Here is a 17,051-nt window from a genome sequence, read left to right as displayed (position 1 = left end):
TAATGATCATAGGAAAAAATCCTCAATAAAATGCCAGCAAACCAAACTCATCAGCACATTAAAAGGATCTACACCATGATCAAATGGTATTTATCTTTGGAGTGCAAAAATGTCTCGATAGACTCAAAGCAATCAAAGTGATATAACACTAAAAAAATGAAAGAAAAACCATTATCATCTCAGTAGATACACAAGTATTCAATAAAATTCAACATGCATTCATGATTAAAACTTTGAAAAAAAACAGGTGTACAAGGAACTTATCTCAGGGCACAGATGAAAAGCTGCAGCTATGGTTTGAGTGTCCCCTCCGACACTCATGTTGAAATTTAATTGCCTTTATAAGACTATCAAGAAGTGGTATCTATAAGAAATGACTAGATCTCTACAGCTATGCAAGATGCTGAAAGGGAAGAAAGCCAAGGGTAGAGAGTGGCCCTATCCCTTGCTATTGTGAAGAAGCAAGAGGCAAGAAGGTGGTGAAGAAGAAGACTAAGAGCTCTAGCTTTGGACAGGATCCAACCTGAAAGACCTCACCTACTTTATCAAATGGCCCGTTACATTTGGCAGCAGCAGCACAAGGCCATCTTCCATAAGCAGCTAATGCCTCCTGGGATTAACCAGTTCACCCAGGCCTTGGGCCACCAAACAGCTACACACATGCTGAAGCTTGCCCACAAGTACAGGGCAGATGAAGCAGAGGTCAGGGCTGAGAAGAAAGCTGCTGGGAAAGATGTCTCCACTAAGACAGCCAGTTCTCCAAGCAGAGGTCAATGCTGTCAATACCTTGGTGGAGAACAAGGCTCAGCTCGTGGTGACTGCACATGACGTGGATCCCATCAAGCTGATTTTATTCCTGACTACCCTGTGTTGCAAAGTAGGGGTCCCCTACTGCATCATCAAGGGAAAAGCTAGGCTGGGACAGCTAGTCCTCAGGAAGATATGCACTACTGTTGCTTTCGTACAGGTAAACTCGGAAGACAGAGGAGCTCTGGCTAAGCTGGTGGAAGCTGTCAGAACCAATTACAATGACAGATATGAAGAGATCTGCCATGACGGATGGCATTGTCCTGGGTCCAAAATCTGTGGCTTGAATAGCTGAGCTAGAAAAGGCAAAAGCTAAAGAGCTTGCCACTAAACTGGATTGAAGGTGTGATGTTGAGTTCTTTGTACTTGAGGAGGAGGAAGAAGATGAAGAGGAGGACAAGTGATTAGGTCATGGGCATTCTGCTTTTATTTGTGGATTAATGTTATTATCACAAAAGTGGGTTCATTATTGCTACAGTGGGTTATAATAGAGTGAGTTCCACCCTTTTGCTTCCTCTTTCACATATGTTCTTTTGTCATTTCACCTTCTACCAAGGCTGTTTGTAGCACGAAAGCCTTCACCAGACACTAGTCCCTTGACCGTGGACCTCACAGCCTCTAGAAATGTGATGAACAAACCCAGTCTGTTAAATTTGCTATACAGCAGAAAATGGATTAAAAGAAACATCATCATCAATGTAGAAAAAGTAAAACATTTCCCTCTAAGATCCAGGTCAACACAAAAATGCCCACTCTTGCTATTTCTGGTCAACATGACACTGGAAGACATAATCAGAGCAATCAGACAAGAAAAACAATAAAAAGCATCAACAAAAGAAAAAGTGAAATTGTCTGTTTCCAGGTGACACGATCATCTATATAGAAAAACCTCAAGACTCATCCTAACCCCCCCAAAAAAAACAAAAAAAAAACCTGTTAGAATAAACAAATTCAGGATAAAATTGCAAGATAAAAAATTAACAACAAAAAAAAACCAGTCACATTTCTGTACACAAGCAACAAACTATCTGGAAAGCAAATTAAGAACAAAATCCCATTCACAACAGCAACAAAAAGAAGAAAATACTGAGAAATAAAACTAACTAGAGGAAAAAGACTTGTACCCTGAAAATCATTAAGTACTGATAAAGGAAATTAAACAAAACAAATAAACAGAAAGACATCCCATATTCATGGACTGGAAGAATTAAAATCGTTCCAATGCTCACACTACTTAAAACTATCTACAGAGTCAATGCAAGCCCTATCAAAATTTTAGTATTATTCTTTATACAAAAATAGAAAAAAGTTTCTAAAATTCATATGGAACCTAAAAAGCCCCTGAATAGCCAAATCAATCTTGAGCAAGAACAAAACTTAAAGCATACTTCCTGATTTCAAAATATATTACAAAGCTACAGTAATCCAATAGTATGATAAAGACAGATCAATGCAACATAATACACAGCCTAGAAATAAACCCATACCTCTTCAGTCAATTGTTCATTGACAAGGGTGCCAAGAACATGCAATTGGAAAAGGATAGTCTCTTCAATAAATGATGCTGAGAAAACAAGATATCCACATGCTGAAAAATGAAACAGCTCTTATCTCAAACCATATACAAGAATCAACTCAAAACTGATTGAAGATGTAAGACCTGAAACTGTAAAATTACTAGAAGAAAACAGAAGAAAAGCTTAACATCCATCAGGGAAATGATTTTCAGATATGACCCAAAAAGCACAGGCAACAAAAACAAAAATAAACAAGTGGGACTTCATCAAACTATAAAGATTCTGCACAGCAAAAGAAACAATTGACAGAGGAGTTTGAGAAAAGTGACCTACACAATGGGAGAAAAATTTGTACACCATTTATCTGATAAAGAGTTAATATTATAGATAATATATGTACATATAGCTCATAAGCAAAAAAGATGTGCAGAAAAGGGAACCCTCACTGTTGATAGATCCATATGGAAAACAAAATGGGATGGTCCTCAAATAGTTAAAAATGATGATTCAGCAATCCCATTTCTGGGCATATATCCAAAAGAAAACAAAATCAATATTTCAAAAAGATATCTGTACTCCTCTGTTTATTTCAGCATTATTCACAAGAGCCAAGATATGAAAACAGCCTAAATGTCTATTGATGGATGATGAATGGCTAAAGAAAATGTGGCATATGTATGCACAATTATATGATCTTATTTGGTCTTTAAAAAGAAGTAAATCCTGCCTTTTTCAACAATACAGATGAGCCTAGAGACACCATGCTAATTAACATAAGCCAAATGTAGAAGGACAATACTGCATGATCTCATTTACATGTGGAATCTACGATGGTCAAATTTATAGTTGCAGAAACTAGAATGTAAACTAGAATGGTGGCTGCAAAGGAGGAGGGAGAAATGGGGAGAGATTAACAAGGGGATAAGAAGTTTCAGATAATGTATAACACTGTAAATATAATTAATAGTACTATATTGTACACTTGATAAGGATAGATCTTAAGGGTTCTCTTCTCTCCTCTCAAAAGAAGATGGTAAATATTGAAAGATGATCATTAATTAGATTGACTGTGCACTGATCAAGCCTCTACCTTGGAGAAACCAGTAGAAAGCTGAAACTAACAGCTTCCCTACAGAAGAGCTTTTGACCAAACAGCTCAACTCCAGCCCCCAGGCTTGGCCAGCAGGCAGGAGGGGCTGGTCACTACTCACAGATCAGCTCCTTACAGGACTACTTTGGAGAACCTGCTTACTTAAACAAGCTGACCCCTGACTGTCCACCCCACCCCCAAGAGGAGCCTGGATTTAAATATCTTAAGTGGATACCCTCCCATTAACCTGTCCAGTAGAGAGAGGCACCAGTGATTGCCACCCAGCCCAATATATCAATCCTAAGGAGGGGCAGGAACCCAGAGAAAGCCCTTTCAAGAGGGACAGCACCTAGATTAGAAATCATAGGGAAGCACACAGTGCCCTCATTGAACTCAAAGAAAACCCACTTCTCTCATAACAAGGAAGAAATTTGAATTATAAATACATTTTTTCTTTTAGGATTTTTTACTTATCTTTTTTCATTCTGTTTGAATTTTATTTTGCTCAGCCCACTTTTGTTCCATTTTCTTTTCTTTCCTCTGTTTTCTTTTCTCCTTTTTTCTTTCTTCCCATCCTTTCCTCCCCTTCCTTTTGTTCCCATTATCCCAATCTCCTCCACACTAACCATTCACTCAATAGTCTATTACACCAACTTTACACATTACTACCATTCTTCCTATATGTCTGCAATCCCTCCACAATGACTGAACTATACATTAGGTCTTTATTACCTCATAGCTCACACACCTCATACCTCTCTTCTGCCCCTTTCCCTACTGCCATTCCTCCCCATCTCCTCTTCTATCCCAATCATTGTTATTACTTAAGTTTAATCTCTATGCAAACAATTTTTATTTCACCAATAACCACTGTTTATAGATAATACTGCCAAGGGTTTTATATACTATGTAAATAACTGGTTCAGCATTGATTCTGTGAATTTGTTATTGCTAAGTTATACCTCCAGGTCAGTGAATGGAAACAATACAATAACCTAGCTAACAACCAAGCTAGCCAGAGCACAGAAGTTAAGGCAAGAGAAAAGATAACCGGTGATTAAAACCCCCAACCAACTATCAATAACACATAAGCAAATCTCAAAATAGAAACATGGGGAATAAAAGAAGACAGGGAATATGATTCCTCAAAAGGATAACAATACATAATAGAGTATTCAGTGGACAGTGAAGGGGAAAAATCCTTAGTTGCTGAGGTCAGAAGAATGATAACAAGACTGTTTAAGGAGCTTAAACAGGACTTACAAAAATAAATTGAGAATACCGAGATACAAATAAAAAACTTGAGATGACACAGAAACAACTAAATGAACTCAAAGAGGATTTCAACAAACACTGGAACAAAACCAAGGAAATTATTTTAAAAAAAGAGATAAATGAAATAAAGATGTGAAAGAAGAACTTAACAAAGACATGGAAAGTCTAAAGAAAAAAAAAGAAAAAAGAACAGAAGTCTTGGAGGAAAAAAAGTTCCTTAAATAAAAAAAAACAGTTGAAAGTCACTGCAGCAGACTCGAACAAATGGAAGACAGAATTGCAGGGCTCAAAGACAAAATAGACATTAAAAAACAAAACCAGAAGAATACTTACAGAGAAGACAGAAGAGTTGTAAGAGGAATATGCAGGAACCCTGTGACTCCATCAAAAAAACCAAACCTGAGACTCACAGGCATCAAAGAAGAAGAGATGCAAGTCAAATGTATAGGAAACATAATCAACAAAATAGTAGCAGAAATCTTCCCAAATCTCAAGGAAGAGTTGCCCATCCAGGTACAGGAAACCTCCAGGAAACCAAACAGACATGACCAAAATAGAACCTCTCCATGGCATATTATAGTTAAAACAATTAGCACAGAGAACAAGGAAAGAATATTGGAGGCTGTGAGAGAGAAAAATCAAATAACTTAATGAAAATGAAAGTACAACTTACCAGAACCTACAGGACACAGCAAAGGCAGTGCTAAGGGGAAAGTTTATAGCTATGACTGTATACATTAAAAACACAGAAAGTTCTCAAATAAACAACCTAATGCTACATCTCAAATTCCTAGAAGAACAAGAACAAGCTAAACCCAAAATCAGCAGGAGAGAGATAATAAAATTAAGGACCAAAAACAATGAAATAGAGACAAAAAAAAAAAAACCCATAAAAAATACAAAGAATCAACAAAACAAAAAAGTAGGCTCTTTTAAAAGATAAAGAAGATTGAAAAACCCCTAGCAAATCTGACTAATATGACTATGGAGGCTCCTCAAAAAACTAAAAATGGAACTGCCATATGATCCAGCAATTCCACTCCTAGGGATATACCTAGGAGTAACTCAGATTACAACAAAGGCACCTGCACACCCATGTTTACTGCAGCATTACTTACAAAAGCTAAGTTATGGTAACAGCCAGGATGCCCCACAATTGATGAACGGATTAAGAAAATGTGATATTTATATACAATGGAATTTTATTCAGCCATAAAGAAGAATGAAATTTTGTCATTTTCAGGTGAATGGATGGAACTGGACAACATCATCTTAAGTGAAGTTAGCCAGGTTCAGAAAGCCAAAGGCCACATGTTTTCTTTCATACAAGGAATATAGGCCCAATACAAATACAAGCACTATTATATATGCAGAATATGTATCCCAAAGTGTGACTGGTAGAGGAGACCAAGGGAAGAGGAAAGGAAGGAGAGGAAGACAGTGAGTAATAATGAAGTTACATCACATTTGTGTAGGAACAGGACACAAGGCAACATGCTGAAAACTGTTAAATGACACAGGATGGGGAAAAAGGGCTGGGAAGTACAGTGGAGTAGGGTTACATTGACCTAAGTACAATGCATGTACAGGTATAATACCAAGGCAAAAATCTCACTGAAGAATGAACAGACACCTAAACAACAGAGTGGAAAAATATAAAACAGGCCACTTTAGGGGGAAGGGGCCTAATGGAAGGGGGAGGGTAAAAGAAGGAAGTAAAGAAGGTGAGTATTGTTTATGTACTTTTTATACAAGAATGAATATAGAATTTTTAAACTTGTTGAAATCACCAAAAGAAGAGGACTAAGGTAGACTGGAGAAAAATGGAGGGGATGAATCAATTTGGGATACAATACATATATACATGGAAATATCATGATAAAACTCTGTATAGATATCTTAAACAAACAAAAATGTGTAGAGAACAAGAAGGTAAAACAGGTCCTGTCTGGGGGGTGGTACCAGTGGGAGGGAGGAGGATATAAAAGGGTATAGGAGGGTCAATATGGTGGAAATATAATATACCACGTATGAAAATGAAAAAAATGGGATCTGCTGAAACTATTCTAAGAATGGGGCAGAATGATGGAAGGGGTGAATTTACTTAAAATATATTGTAAGCACTTTTTAAAATGTCACGATGTATTCCAAGTACAACAATAATATGATAATAAAAAAAATAAAGTTACAGAGATGGGCCAGCCACTACCACATGGTAACTGAAGACTAGGAGGCAGAAAGCTAGAGGGGCCCTTCCTAATGGAGTCAGAATAAGTCTTCCTGTAAACACTAACTGTCACACTCCTTACAATCATATATGACTTTTCTCAACTGAGTCACATGTGGGGCAGCCCATAGATCCCCTTCCCCGACCAGAGCACAGGGCTACCTAAGAGGCCTGACAGCCCCCTGCATTTTTTTGCCCTCCTCTGATTCTCCTCTCATTAAAAACATAATTTTGGAAGGAAGCTGAGAAGGTTTCCATCACAGTGCAAAAACAGTATCTGTTAGTATAATTGGAAACATCTTACCATAGAAGATAAAATATGGACCTATCTAATAATTCTAATTTTCCTTCAAATTTCTAACACAACAGAAAGATTATCCTGCTTGTTCTATTATTACATAAAAACCAGTGGAAACACCTCCTACTTATAACACAGCAGCACTTACCTATTGAAAAGTCAAATACTCACATCCATCTAATCTTTTCTTCTGGATTTCAGTCCTACAAGTCACTGTAATTATGTCCACTGGAAACCCTGCTAAGAGCATTGAGTCCATCCCGGTTAGTTTTCAAAATGATTTCATTCCAATATGACATTAGCAAGAAGTGAGCCAGACTTGTGTAAAATAACCACTCCAGGGTGTCAGAGCTCTTCACAGTTCCTTCCTGAACTTGAACTTTGGTCTGAACTTCAAACACTTCTACCTGAACTATCTATTTGTGTTAAGAACAAGGCATTCCTGAAGTATTGTGTCTTTTAACCAGAACAGAGAGAACTTTAGAAGTTCCTTGAGGCCCTTAAGCACTTACCTCAAATGCTTCTCTTTTCCTTCCCATTCTCATTACCTAGTGGTGAGTGCCTGCTTTGTTCCCAGACTGTATGCAAACTGCTACATAGGAACATTACCATAAGACAGTTCCTGCTCTCAGGCAACTTATAGTTTAGTGGCAGAAACATCTAAATAAGCAATTAGTGTGCTCAGCAATTAGTGTTCACTGTGCTCAGGGCTAATCCAGGAAACCACCCAAACCTGCAGAAATGGAGATTTAAAATAAGTGCATTTAAATCAGCTTGATGTCAGGATAACCAAATCTAAGTGGCTCAATATGCATGCATTTCTTATATCTCATATCCAGATTTGGTCCATGGGAGCCCTACCTTTCACAGTCTGTCAAAGGCCTGGACTGGCAGAGGTTTCCACTTGGCCCAGGTTTCTAGAATGATGCCCACACACCGTAGGAGGACCACATTGCAACTTACATGCTGGCTTTTGAAGCTCCTGCTTGGAAAATGCGTGCAATTGCCGTTTGTGTTTAGTTTGCTGAACTTGAGAGGGTGGTGGAAGAAATCAGAAATCTTTGGTGGCTGTCAATCACTAACAAGGCAATGTCATATATGACTTCTAGGCTTGGATTAGAAGATGGATGGCATTACACAGAACAAGAGGATTGGCGGGGGAAGTGGGGAGAGCGAAAGACTGTGGGAACAGCAAGTACCAAAGCATGGAAATAAAGAGAACAAGGTGCTTTGGGATAGTTTAGATTTATCAATCTATGCAACATTGCTCTGTCCCAAGTGTTCTCAAAACATTGACTTGATTGACTTGAGACACCGCACATGGGAGCTGACTGCTGACTGGGGGCAGAGCCAGGATCAGGCCCAGGGAGCTGGACTCCACAGTCCACACCTGGCTGCTTTTTAAGGCACAGAGAAAAGGTGAACCCAGTGCTCCAGAATGGGGGTCCAGATGGGGAACACACACCAGAAGATGCAGCTGGAAAGAAAGCAGAGATTGTTATGAAGGCAACTGGCGGCAAACTCATTTTCCTGAGTCCTCCAAATGTGGTTAAGCAGGGGAGTGGCATGAGCAAATTTGCACAGTAGAAAAAACACTGGCTAAAATTTAATCCTTCACTCCACCTCACTGTCCATCTGAACTCTTTAAGTCCCTCTTTGTCAGCAGGGCTCATTTGAGCCACCTATCCTGCAACTGAGGGGGAAGGAATGTGTAATTTCTATACAAAGGCGAGGTGTTCCCATAAATCCCTCTTTAATCTGTCTTTCAAGACAGTTCCTTATCTACAGGTATCAGTGTCCCTGTTCCGCCCACTGTGTCAGTGAACCAACCCTACAATGAATTTTCTTTTAATCCTGTAAACTATTTCCTTCTGTCTGGGAAATGCTTTAACTCGGCTGCTCACCTTCGACAAATATGAGTTTCCAACATACTTTTGGGGAACTGGTCCATTTGATTTAATGTGCCTAATGTACCTATTGCAAGGATTTTTTTTTTGAGGCAACTGTTATAAACCCATCACTAGTATAGTAATTTCTCTGTGTTTGTTGGGACTCTGTGTTTATGGGATGATAAGCTGTCCCCTTCTATCCTCCCTGGACCTACCTCTTGCTTGAAGGTAGCCATTGTGGCAATTTTTTCTTGGCCTGTGTTATAATTAGAGTAGGGGACTGGCTGGGGCCTGGGAAGCCATTTCCCTTGTGGAAAGGACCTGCTCTTCTCAGTGTCCGTCCCTGCTTCCCTGGTACTCCCATTCTTGTGCAATCCCCTCCCGAAGTGAGGGGAGGATCCATGATTTGCCTTTGATAGGTTAGTCAGTTTTCCATTGCTGCAAGAAATACCAGAGATAATCAACTTAAAAGGAGGAAAGGTTTATTTTGGCTCTTGGTTTCAGAGGGTTCTGTCCATGGTTATTTGGCCTTGTTTTAGACCTGTGGTATCATAGTACATCATGGTGGGAACACATGTTAGACGAGGCCTGATTAATTCATGACACTGGGGAAGTGAAGAGAAAGAAAGGAAATGATCCCCTTCAAGGGCATGCCCTGAATACCTAACTTCCTCCCACTGGGCCCCACTCCCCAGTAGATGGGACCAAGCCTTCAACACCATGTCCACAGGAAGGACATTCAAGGTCCAATCTATAACAGGTAGGACAGGGTGATAAGATGTCACTGCCATGGTTACATTACATAGGATTGAAGTGACTCTAGAAGACTCCTTTACTGGCTTTGATGAAGCCAGTGGCCATATTGGGAAGGCCTCTTTTGTAAGGAATGAAACATAGCCTCTGGCTGCCAAGGGAGGCTCTCTGTCCAGCAGGGCACAAAGAACTGAATTCTGTCAATAATCACATGAATTTGGAAGCTGCTCCTCATCCAATTGAGCCCTGAGATGAGATCATAGTCCTGGGCTGGCACACTGAGTACAATTTTCAAATGAGAACTGAACTAAGCCCAGACTCCCGATCCATGGAAACTGAGATAATGAATGTATTGATTTAAGCTGCTAAACTTATGTTAATATTGATACTATTACTTAATACACTACATTAAGTAACACAGTCCTTTTTGGCTTCAATATATTTTCATTATTTTTATTTTATAAATGGTTCACAGATTTTGCCCATTTTTACAAACTAATTTATAGTTGAGTCCTTTGTTGTCTCACTTGTCATTTGTTCACTTTTTTGTGCCTTATCATGAAAGTTTAATTTACTTTCCTCTTACCTTTTAAAAATTTTTTTTTGTATCTTAGAGAAACTTCTCCTATCCCCTGATCACATGTGCATCAAGACATGTAAGCTTTGGGTTTAATGTTGAGCCTTAAATTCCAGACAAATTGTGAATGGTATGAGGTATAAGGCTCAACTGTCCTACCTCTACTGGCTAGCCCACCAGTTTGAAATACTGCCTTTATCACACTAAATTCCCCAGTATACATGGGTCTACTTCTGATCTCCACTTCTGTTAAGTGTATCAGTAAAACATGTTTAACTGTGTAAACTGTGTTTTATCACACAGTTTATTTGGTATCTTTACTAGGTCTTCATTGTGGCTCCAGGTCCATTTGAAACACTGCTCTCTCCAGCTGTGCAACGTCTTTATTTCCAGTACTCACTCTCAAGGCTTGGGAAGGAGCTTCTAGACCTTGACCTCAGCTGGAGAGTAAGGGAACACCAATGTTGCAGTAACTGAATTCAGATCTTGATCGTTCTCAACATATCCTTACTCCCTTTTGGCCTTTACACCCAAGAGAAATTCAGGTGGACACTAGTAACATACATGCCATTTATTGAAAGGAGCAAACAAGGTAAAAGTACAGGGCCCCTAAAGACAGGATGGAACAAAATAAGCAGTCAAGTCTGCCTCTTGCTCAGCATATACACTTGTTTCCCCACTTGGCCATCTTGTTATTGATGGGCATCTTGAAGAAGCGATCAGATTGCATGTAGGCAGCTATTTTCTCCAAAGCCTGAAGAGAAAGCACACCAAACTATTATTAGGCTCCTAGTCCTGCCCAATAGCTCCATGCAACACAATAGCAGCATTCACATGCTGTCTCTGCCACCTTCCTCTCATTTCTTATAGACAATGTCTTTGGGGTGTAGAGGCCAGCCCCTTCCCAGGAAATAAAGGTCCAGGTGTTCAACCATTGATCTCGTTAAGCAAAAACTGGTGTTGCATAACAATCTACCATAATGGGGCCCCTTGGACCTGTGAATGTTTGTAAAAGAAAGGGGCAGGGAGCATCACCTCAAAGCGGCACATGAAAGCCTTCAGATTTGGGAACTCATCCAGGCACTTGGGCTCAAACATACGGTTCTGGTCTAAGACATCATAGGTCAGAAAGTCCACAAAGGTGAGCTAGGAGGAGGAGAGTAAGATGGTCAGGTGTATGAAGTTCTGCAGAGACAGGTATCCTCTCCCTTTCCCTTCTTCCTACCTTTTCCCCTGCAAACCAGGAGTATTTCCCCAGGAACAAGGAGAATTGTTTCAGTTGTCCAGGTAGCTGTTCCAGGTACTGAGGCTTCAGTTTTTCCTGGGAGGGAAAAAATGAGCAAGAATAGCCATCATCATCTACATAGCTTATCAGGGGACAGGCCAGTGATGGACAATTATTACTTCTTCTCCAAGTGCCATCTTCTCTCTGCCTTCATTGGGGGGAGGGGGAGTGGCAGGCAGGATAGGGAAAAAGAGCTTTGGAAAGGAGGAGAGCTAACACCAGAATTACATGCCTAAACAATAAAAAAAAAAAAATGAGTTGTTTCATATTCTTGGGTTGGTGGGAAGGTAGCAACAGAAGGGAATAGAAATAACCCTTAGATTCCTAAGTGCTTCTTTTCTTGATACCCCAACTCTGCTGATGCCTGCTAAGGAAACTCACATGGTCAGAGTTGTAGCAGATCTGCACCAGCTGCATGCGGAAATCCATTATCTGGTTCTCCATGATGTCCACTCGAATCTTTTCTTCTTCACTGTCACCACCTATTGGCCAAATGGCAACAAATGACTCTTGGGATCATCCACTTCCAATTGAGCAAACAGGCTGGTCTCCTTTATTGGCTCTACCCCACTCACACATGTTGTGCTTGCGAGCGATGTAGCGTAAGATGGCGTTACTCTGGGTGATCTTGTTCTGCCCATCCAGGAGATAGGGCAGCTGGAAGGAAAAGGACAGTGGACATGAAAAGCCTAGCTCTCTCTTGTTACCTTCCCTCTCCTGGGAAAGAGGAAACTTGCAAGGTGAAACTTGCAAGAGAGAGAGAAGCTGCAAGGGGAAAGGAAGAAAATAAGTAGAAAGTAGCAATGGGTCCCCACCTGATTCTAGACAAAGGTTCTTAAATCTGTATGTGTGTGCCATACAGCCTTACTCAGAATAGGGTTTTTTAAATACAAATTACAAAACTATAGAACATTTAAAAGCAAAATTATAACATGTACTTATTAACGTGATTCATACATTAAAAAGCAAGCAGATGTAGTAACCATAATTTCACAAGTAGTGAGGAATGTAACATTTACAATACCTGCAACACATTTAACAGACCATGAAAATACCTCATTTCCTCTAGTGACAAAGTCACAGGCATGCTAGTAATTAATGTCGCTCATTGCTTGTTCACTATTGAAGGAAATGTTAACTTTTGTTAGTGGAAATGAAAATGTGATTTTTTTCCCCCCTCCAGTTCAAGAACCTTTGAATTTTATCTATTCTAAACATGCTAAGATCCCATGTTCTAGATCCTGTCAAACCAGGGAGGGGAAAAAGCAACACTAGATATACTTGAAGACTTTTCCTTCTGCTTCTTCCTCTCCTAAAAACCACCTACGTTAGGAAAATCCAGGTCTAGCTTGAACTTCACATCCAGCCATTGACTCCGATCATAGTCAGGAGCTGTAAGAGAGAGAAGCCAGACCCATCCTCCTTACTAATCCACCTGACTCAAGGACCTAAAGAAATACCTTAGTCCAAATTCCTCAAATTCCCAGCCCTCCAAAGTTTAACCATTTAGTCTTTGCGGCCTATTTGGCTAAGTATTAAGATAGGATTGGGCCACGGCAGAGGGGAACCCCCAGCTCCAGGAAAAGGATGCGCCTCCCCTCACACAGGATACAGCAGGAAGCTCCCAGGTGATTGGTGCGATGCCACCCCCCCGGGCACAAGCTAGGGACAACTGGATGCCAACTCGGCCTAGGGGAGGCAGGGCGCAGCACCCACTGCAGCTTTACCTTCCCCGCACGTGTAGCGTTTCTCCTCATACGATGTGTCGGTGAACTCCAAGAGCAGGCGGATGGCGTGGGCCAGCTGGGGTGGTGGGGCGGGGGGGGGGAGACAACCCTGACCCGGCGCCTGCGCGGTTCCCACGGTCCCCACCCCACCCCCGCCCGCCAACGTCCCCCGGCCCAGCACTGCCAAGCCCCCGCATCATGCTGGGGTGGTCGTTAAGCAGTCCAGCAGCCCCACAGCCCGGCCCCGACACCATGCAGCCTTCAGGCCCTCCCGGCGGGGCTTGGAGACCCCAGAGGCTGGGCAGGGGTCGGCTCCCCATACAAGGCCCCCCACCACCACGTACAGCAGCTGCTAAAGGAGACCGCCTCCGCGTCTGTCTCCCGGACCGAGCGGCTCCGACCTTGAGAGGGCACTCACCCCGCGAATATCCCAGTAACCCAGAACCATCGACGACTTGGACGACATGACGAAGACGTGTGCGAGCCTTCGAGGACCAGCGATGGACTGCGAGCGGCCGGGCCTTATACTCTGGTGGTGGGCGGGGCCAACGCGGGTTGTCTGGCTCCGCCTCCAGCCTGCCCTGCCACTCACGCGCCCACCGGGTCACACGCATGCGCGGCTTCTCTCTCGCCCCCCTCCGTACCCCTCCCCTCCGCCCCCCTCCCCTCCGCCCCCCTCCCCTCCGCCCCCAGTGCGCAGGCGTGATAGCTCCCGAAGTTAGTTGAAGTACCCCGTTTCCCCATGCGTGGGAAGTGCCCTTCAGTCATTTACGGTGCCAGTCAGGGCAGAAGATGCACCAACACTCAAAAAGTAGGGACCTTAAGTTACCTAGGGAGGGTGAGATTCATGCGTAGTTTTACTGTACCGGGGCTGGGGTGGGGGGAGTGGGCAGTCCACGAGAGTTGGGCGGGACTCCAGCCACCAGGGAATAGCTAGCTGACTATGCCATCTTTCGCTCCAGAATTGGGGAGTGAAAAGAGCCACGGAAGGATGGCATAATGATAAGAAAGCCATAAATTGCTTGAGCCCATAAAACTGAGTTAGGAGTGATCCAGGAGTGAGGCATCACCTAAGCGCTCCGGCCGAGAGAGGCTGTTAATGGGAAGGCCTCAAGGCCAAGGTGGGCCCTGAGCAAGGCCACTGAGGCGTTGGCAGTGCTGCAAAGGACATTCCCGGCAGGAGGAGGATAGAGCAGATGCTGGAAGAGGAGAAATACAAGTGTGTAGGAGGAACAGCAAGTACTGTTGGGCTAGGCTTGTTTATGAAGTTGTGCTGGGCCCTAGGGAGAGACACAGTGGGAAAAGCATGTGGAGGGCAGGTTGCATAAGAAGGCCTTGACTTGCAAAGAGGGGAGTTCGGGCATTTTTTTCTCTGGTCTGTGAGTAGTGTCTAGATCACTGTGTCCAATAGAAATGTAATCCCAAGCTATGGGTGTGATTCAAAATGTTTTGTTTCTAGTAAAAAGAAACAGGTGAATTAATAATAATTTTATTTAGTTTATCATATCCCAAAATACTATAATTTCAGAGTGTAACTAATATCAAAATGATTGAGATATTTCCTACTCCTTGTTTTTGTATTGTCTTCAAAATGCAGTGTGTATTGTATACTTAGAAAACTAGGCACATGCTGCAGATTTGGATGTTTTGCTGAGGTGAGTGATGTTGTCAGGTTCTCCTTTAGGGAAGCTAGCTTCTTTGTGTAGAGTAGATTAGGGAAGGGAAAATAACTGCCATTTTTCATTTTCTGATTCATTCGGCTATCCAGCAGTGTTTATGCCTATTAGGGGCAGGCACTGTGTTAGGTGCTGGGGATACAGAACTGAAATCAGCAAACGCCCCTGCCCTCAGGAAACATATTCTAATGAAGAGAGGCAGGAATAAATGAATATAGTAACTCAGAGAATGATACACATACTGTGGAGAGAAAGAAAACAGAGAAAAGGGGTGGGGGTAGGGGGGAAAAATTAAAAAAAAAAACAAGAAAACAGAGAAGAGGGATAGGAAGTGGGTTTATGGGGGTGGGAGAGCCCCCAGAAGGAAGGAGATTTGTGTTTTTAAAGAATGTGTGCATGGGAGATCTCACTGAGATAATAACCTCTAAGCAAAGACCTGACGCAGGCGCAGAATCCGGCATTGTGCTGCAGAGGCCATGTGTGCAGGAGGCAGGGAGAACGCCACACAGAGGGAACGTAAGTACAGGAAGCTATGGCTGTACAGAGGGCATTTAAAACCAGGTGAGGTCAACATAGAAGTAAGAGCAGCAGAGAAGAAATAAGGTCTACAGCTTTAGAGTGTTCTGGCACAACGTTTAGAAGTTTGGGGATGAGGAAGAACCAGGAAAGGTGTCTGAAAAAAGAATGGCCAGTGTGCTGGTGTGTTGGGAGGAAGACCAGGTGCCTGAAAACCAAGTGAAGACATTCGAAGGTGGGAGTGAGCAAGTACATCAAATGTGGCTGATAGGTCCAGTGAGATGAAACCTGAGAATTAGCAGTTAGCTTTACCATCATGGGCATGATAGTGACCTTGATAGAGCAAGAGGTCTGTAGGAGGCCCTAACAGTCCTGTGAAGAACTGTTCAGTGTTTATGGAGAGCCCATGAGAATGGAAAATGGGTACAGATTTATAACAGTGTTACCACTGGGCAGGAGAGATAGGATTTGTGAGCTGACTTTGGAGGAGTGGAGAGGGGAGACCAGAGCTGCTCTGCCCAGTCTCCATAGCACAGCTCAGTATGGCTCCCATCCCCTTCTCCTCTAGCCTGAGTGTGGGAAATCACATTGCCATTAGTTCAACTGAAACAAACTTGGAGTTTCTTAAAAAGGACACTTTGCTAAAAAGAAGAAAGAAAAAAAGTGCAAACATGGGGACACATGAATTTATAATGCTTAGTTTCTCCTTCCAAGATAACAAAAAGCCAGTCACAAGTTAACTTGAGGTATATACTTATTGAGTACTTATGACCTGTCTGGTAATAGACTACGTATTTCATATGTTAGCTAAATTATTAAACTTAACAACTTTGTGAAGTAGGCATAATACCCATTTTATGGAAAAAGGAACTGAAGCCTGGAATGGTTGGGTGAGTCACTCAAGTTCTCATGAGTGGTCTTGGGTTCTGATCAAGCTCTACTACTTCAGCTGGGCTAATTCTTCTGTGCTTGGCCATCCTGACAGCCTCTCACCTTACTTTACCTCACCTCAGTCTTTTCTGTGAAGTCTGAGGAACACTGGGATGAATCACTTTTTTTTTTTTTTCTTTTTGGTGCTGTAAGGTTTTCCTGCTTCTAGGTCCTCTTCAGTTCTGAGAGGCCCAGTGGGTAATGGGCCTCCCTCCATTCTGAGAAATTTACATTTCTGGTTATATTTACCCTTGTCAACTCAGACCATTAAAGGTCCACTTTTTCTCTTTTGTGAGGAAAATTTTTTGCTTTCTTAGTCTCTGCTCCCAGCTCAAGAGATGATTTTCTGAGGCCAGGGAGCCAAGAATGACAGAGAAGTTCTAAAAATAGCTCATTGAGTTCCACACAATGTTAGGGTCATTACAAATTCAGCTAAGAGAGACACTTAAGGGAACTTCTTAAGAACCCTCAAGGGCCCTTGAAT

At 42.0% G+C, this 17,051-nt stretch overlaps 1 protein-coding gene and 1 pseudogene across 1 annotated transcript; one reads left to right on the top strand and one right to left on the bottom strand.

The window, feature by feature from the left end:
- Window positions 1-394: 394 nt before the first annotated feature.
- On the top strand, window positions 395-1,322 carry LOC109694804 (large ribosomal subunit protein eL8 pseudogene; annotated as a pseudogene).
- Window positions 1,323-10,989: 9,667 nt separating this feature from the next.
- Window positions 10,990-14,018, bottom strand: Gstm3 (glutathione S-transferase mu 3). Its single transcript, XM_020176958.2, has 8 exons — window positions 13,864-14,018; window positions 13,446-13,521; window positions 13,046-13,110; window positions 12,294-12,375; window positions 12,100-12,200; window positions 11,659-11,754; window positions 11,469-11,579; window positions 10,990-11,187 (listed from the first exon to the last, which is right to left on the bottom strand). Exons 1-8 carry the CDS (start codon window positions 13,909-13,911, stop codon window positions 11,089-11,091), a joined length of 678 nt encoding a protein of 225 aa, XP_020032547.1. The 5' UTR covers window positions 13,912-14,018; the 3' UTR covers window positions 10,990-11,088.
- Between the last annotated feature and the right edge of the window lie 3,033 nt (window positions 14,019-17,051).

Source organism: Castor canadensis, chromosome 12 (assembly GCF_047511655.1).
Source record: "Castor canadensis chromosome 12, mCasCan1.hap1v2, whole genome shotgun sequence".
Lineage (NCBI taxonomy): Eukaryota > Metazoa > Chordata > Mammalia > Rodentia > Castoridae > Castor > Castor canadensis.
This window is presented reverse-complemented; position numbering and strand designations above follow the sequence as displayed.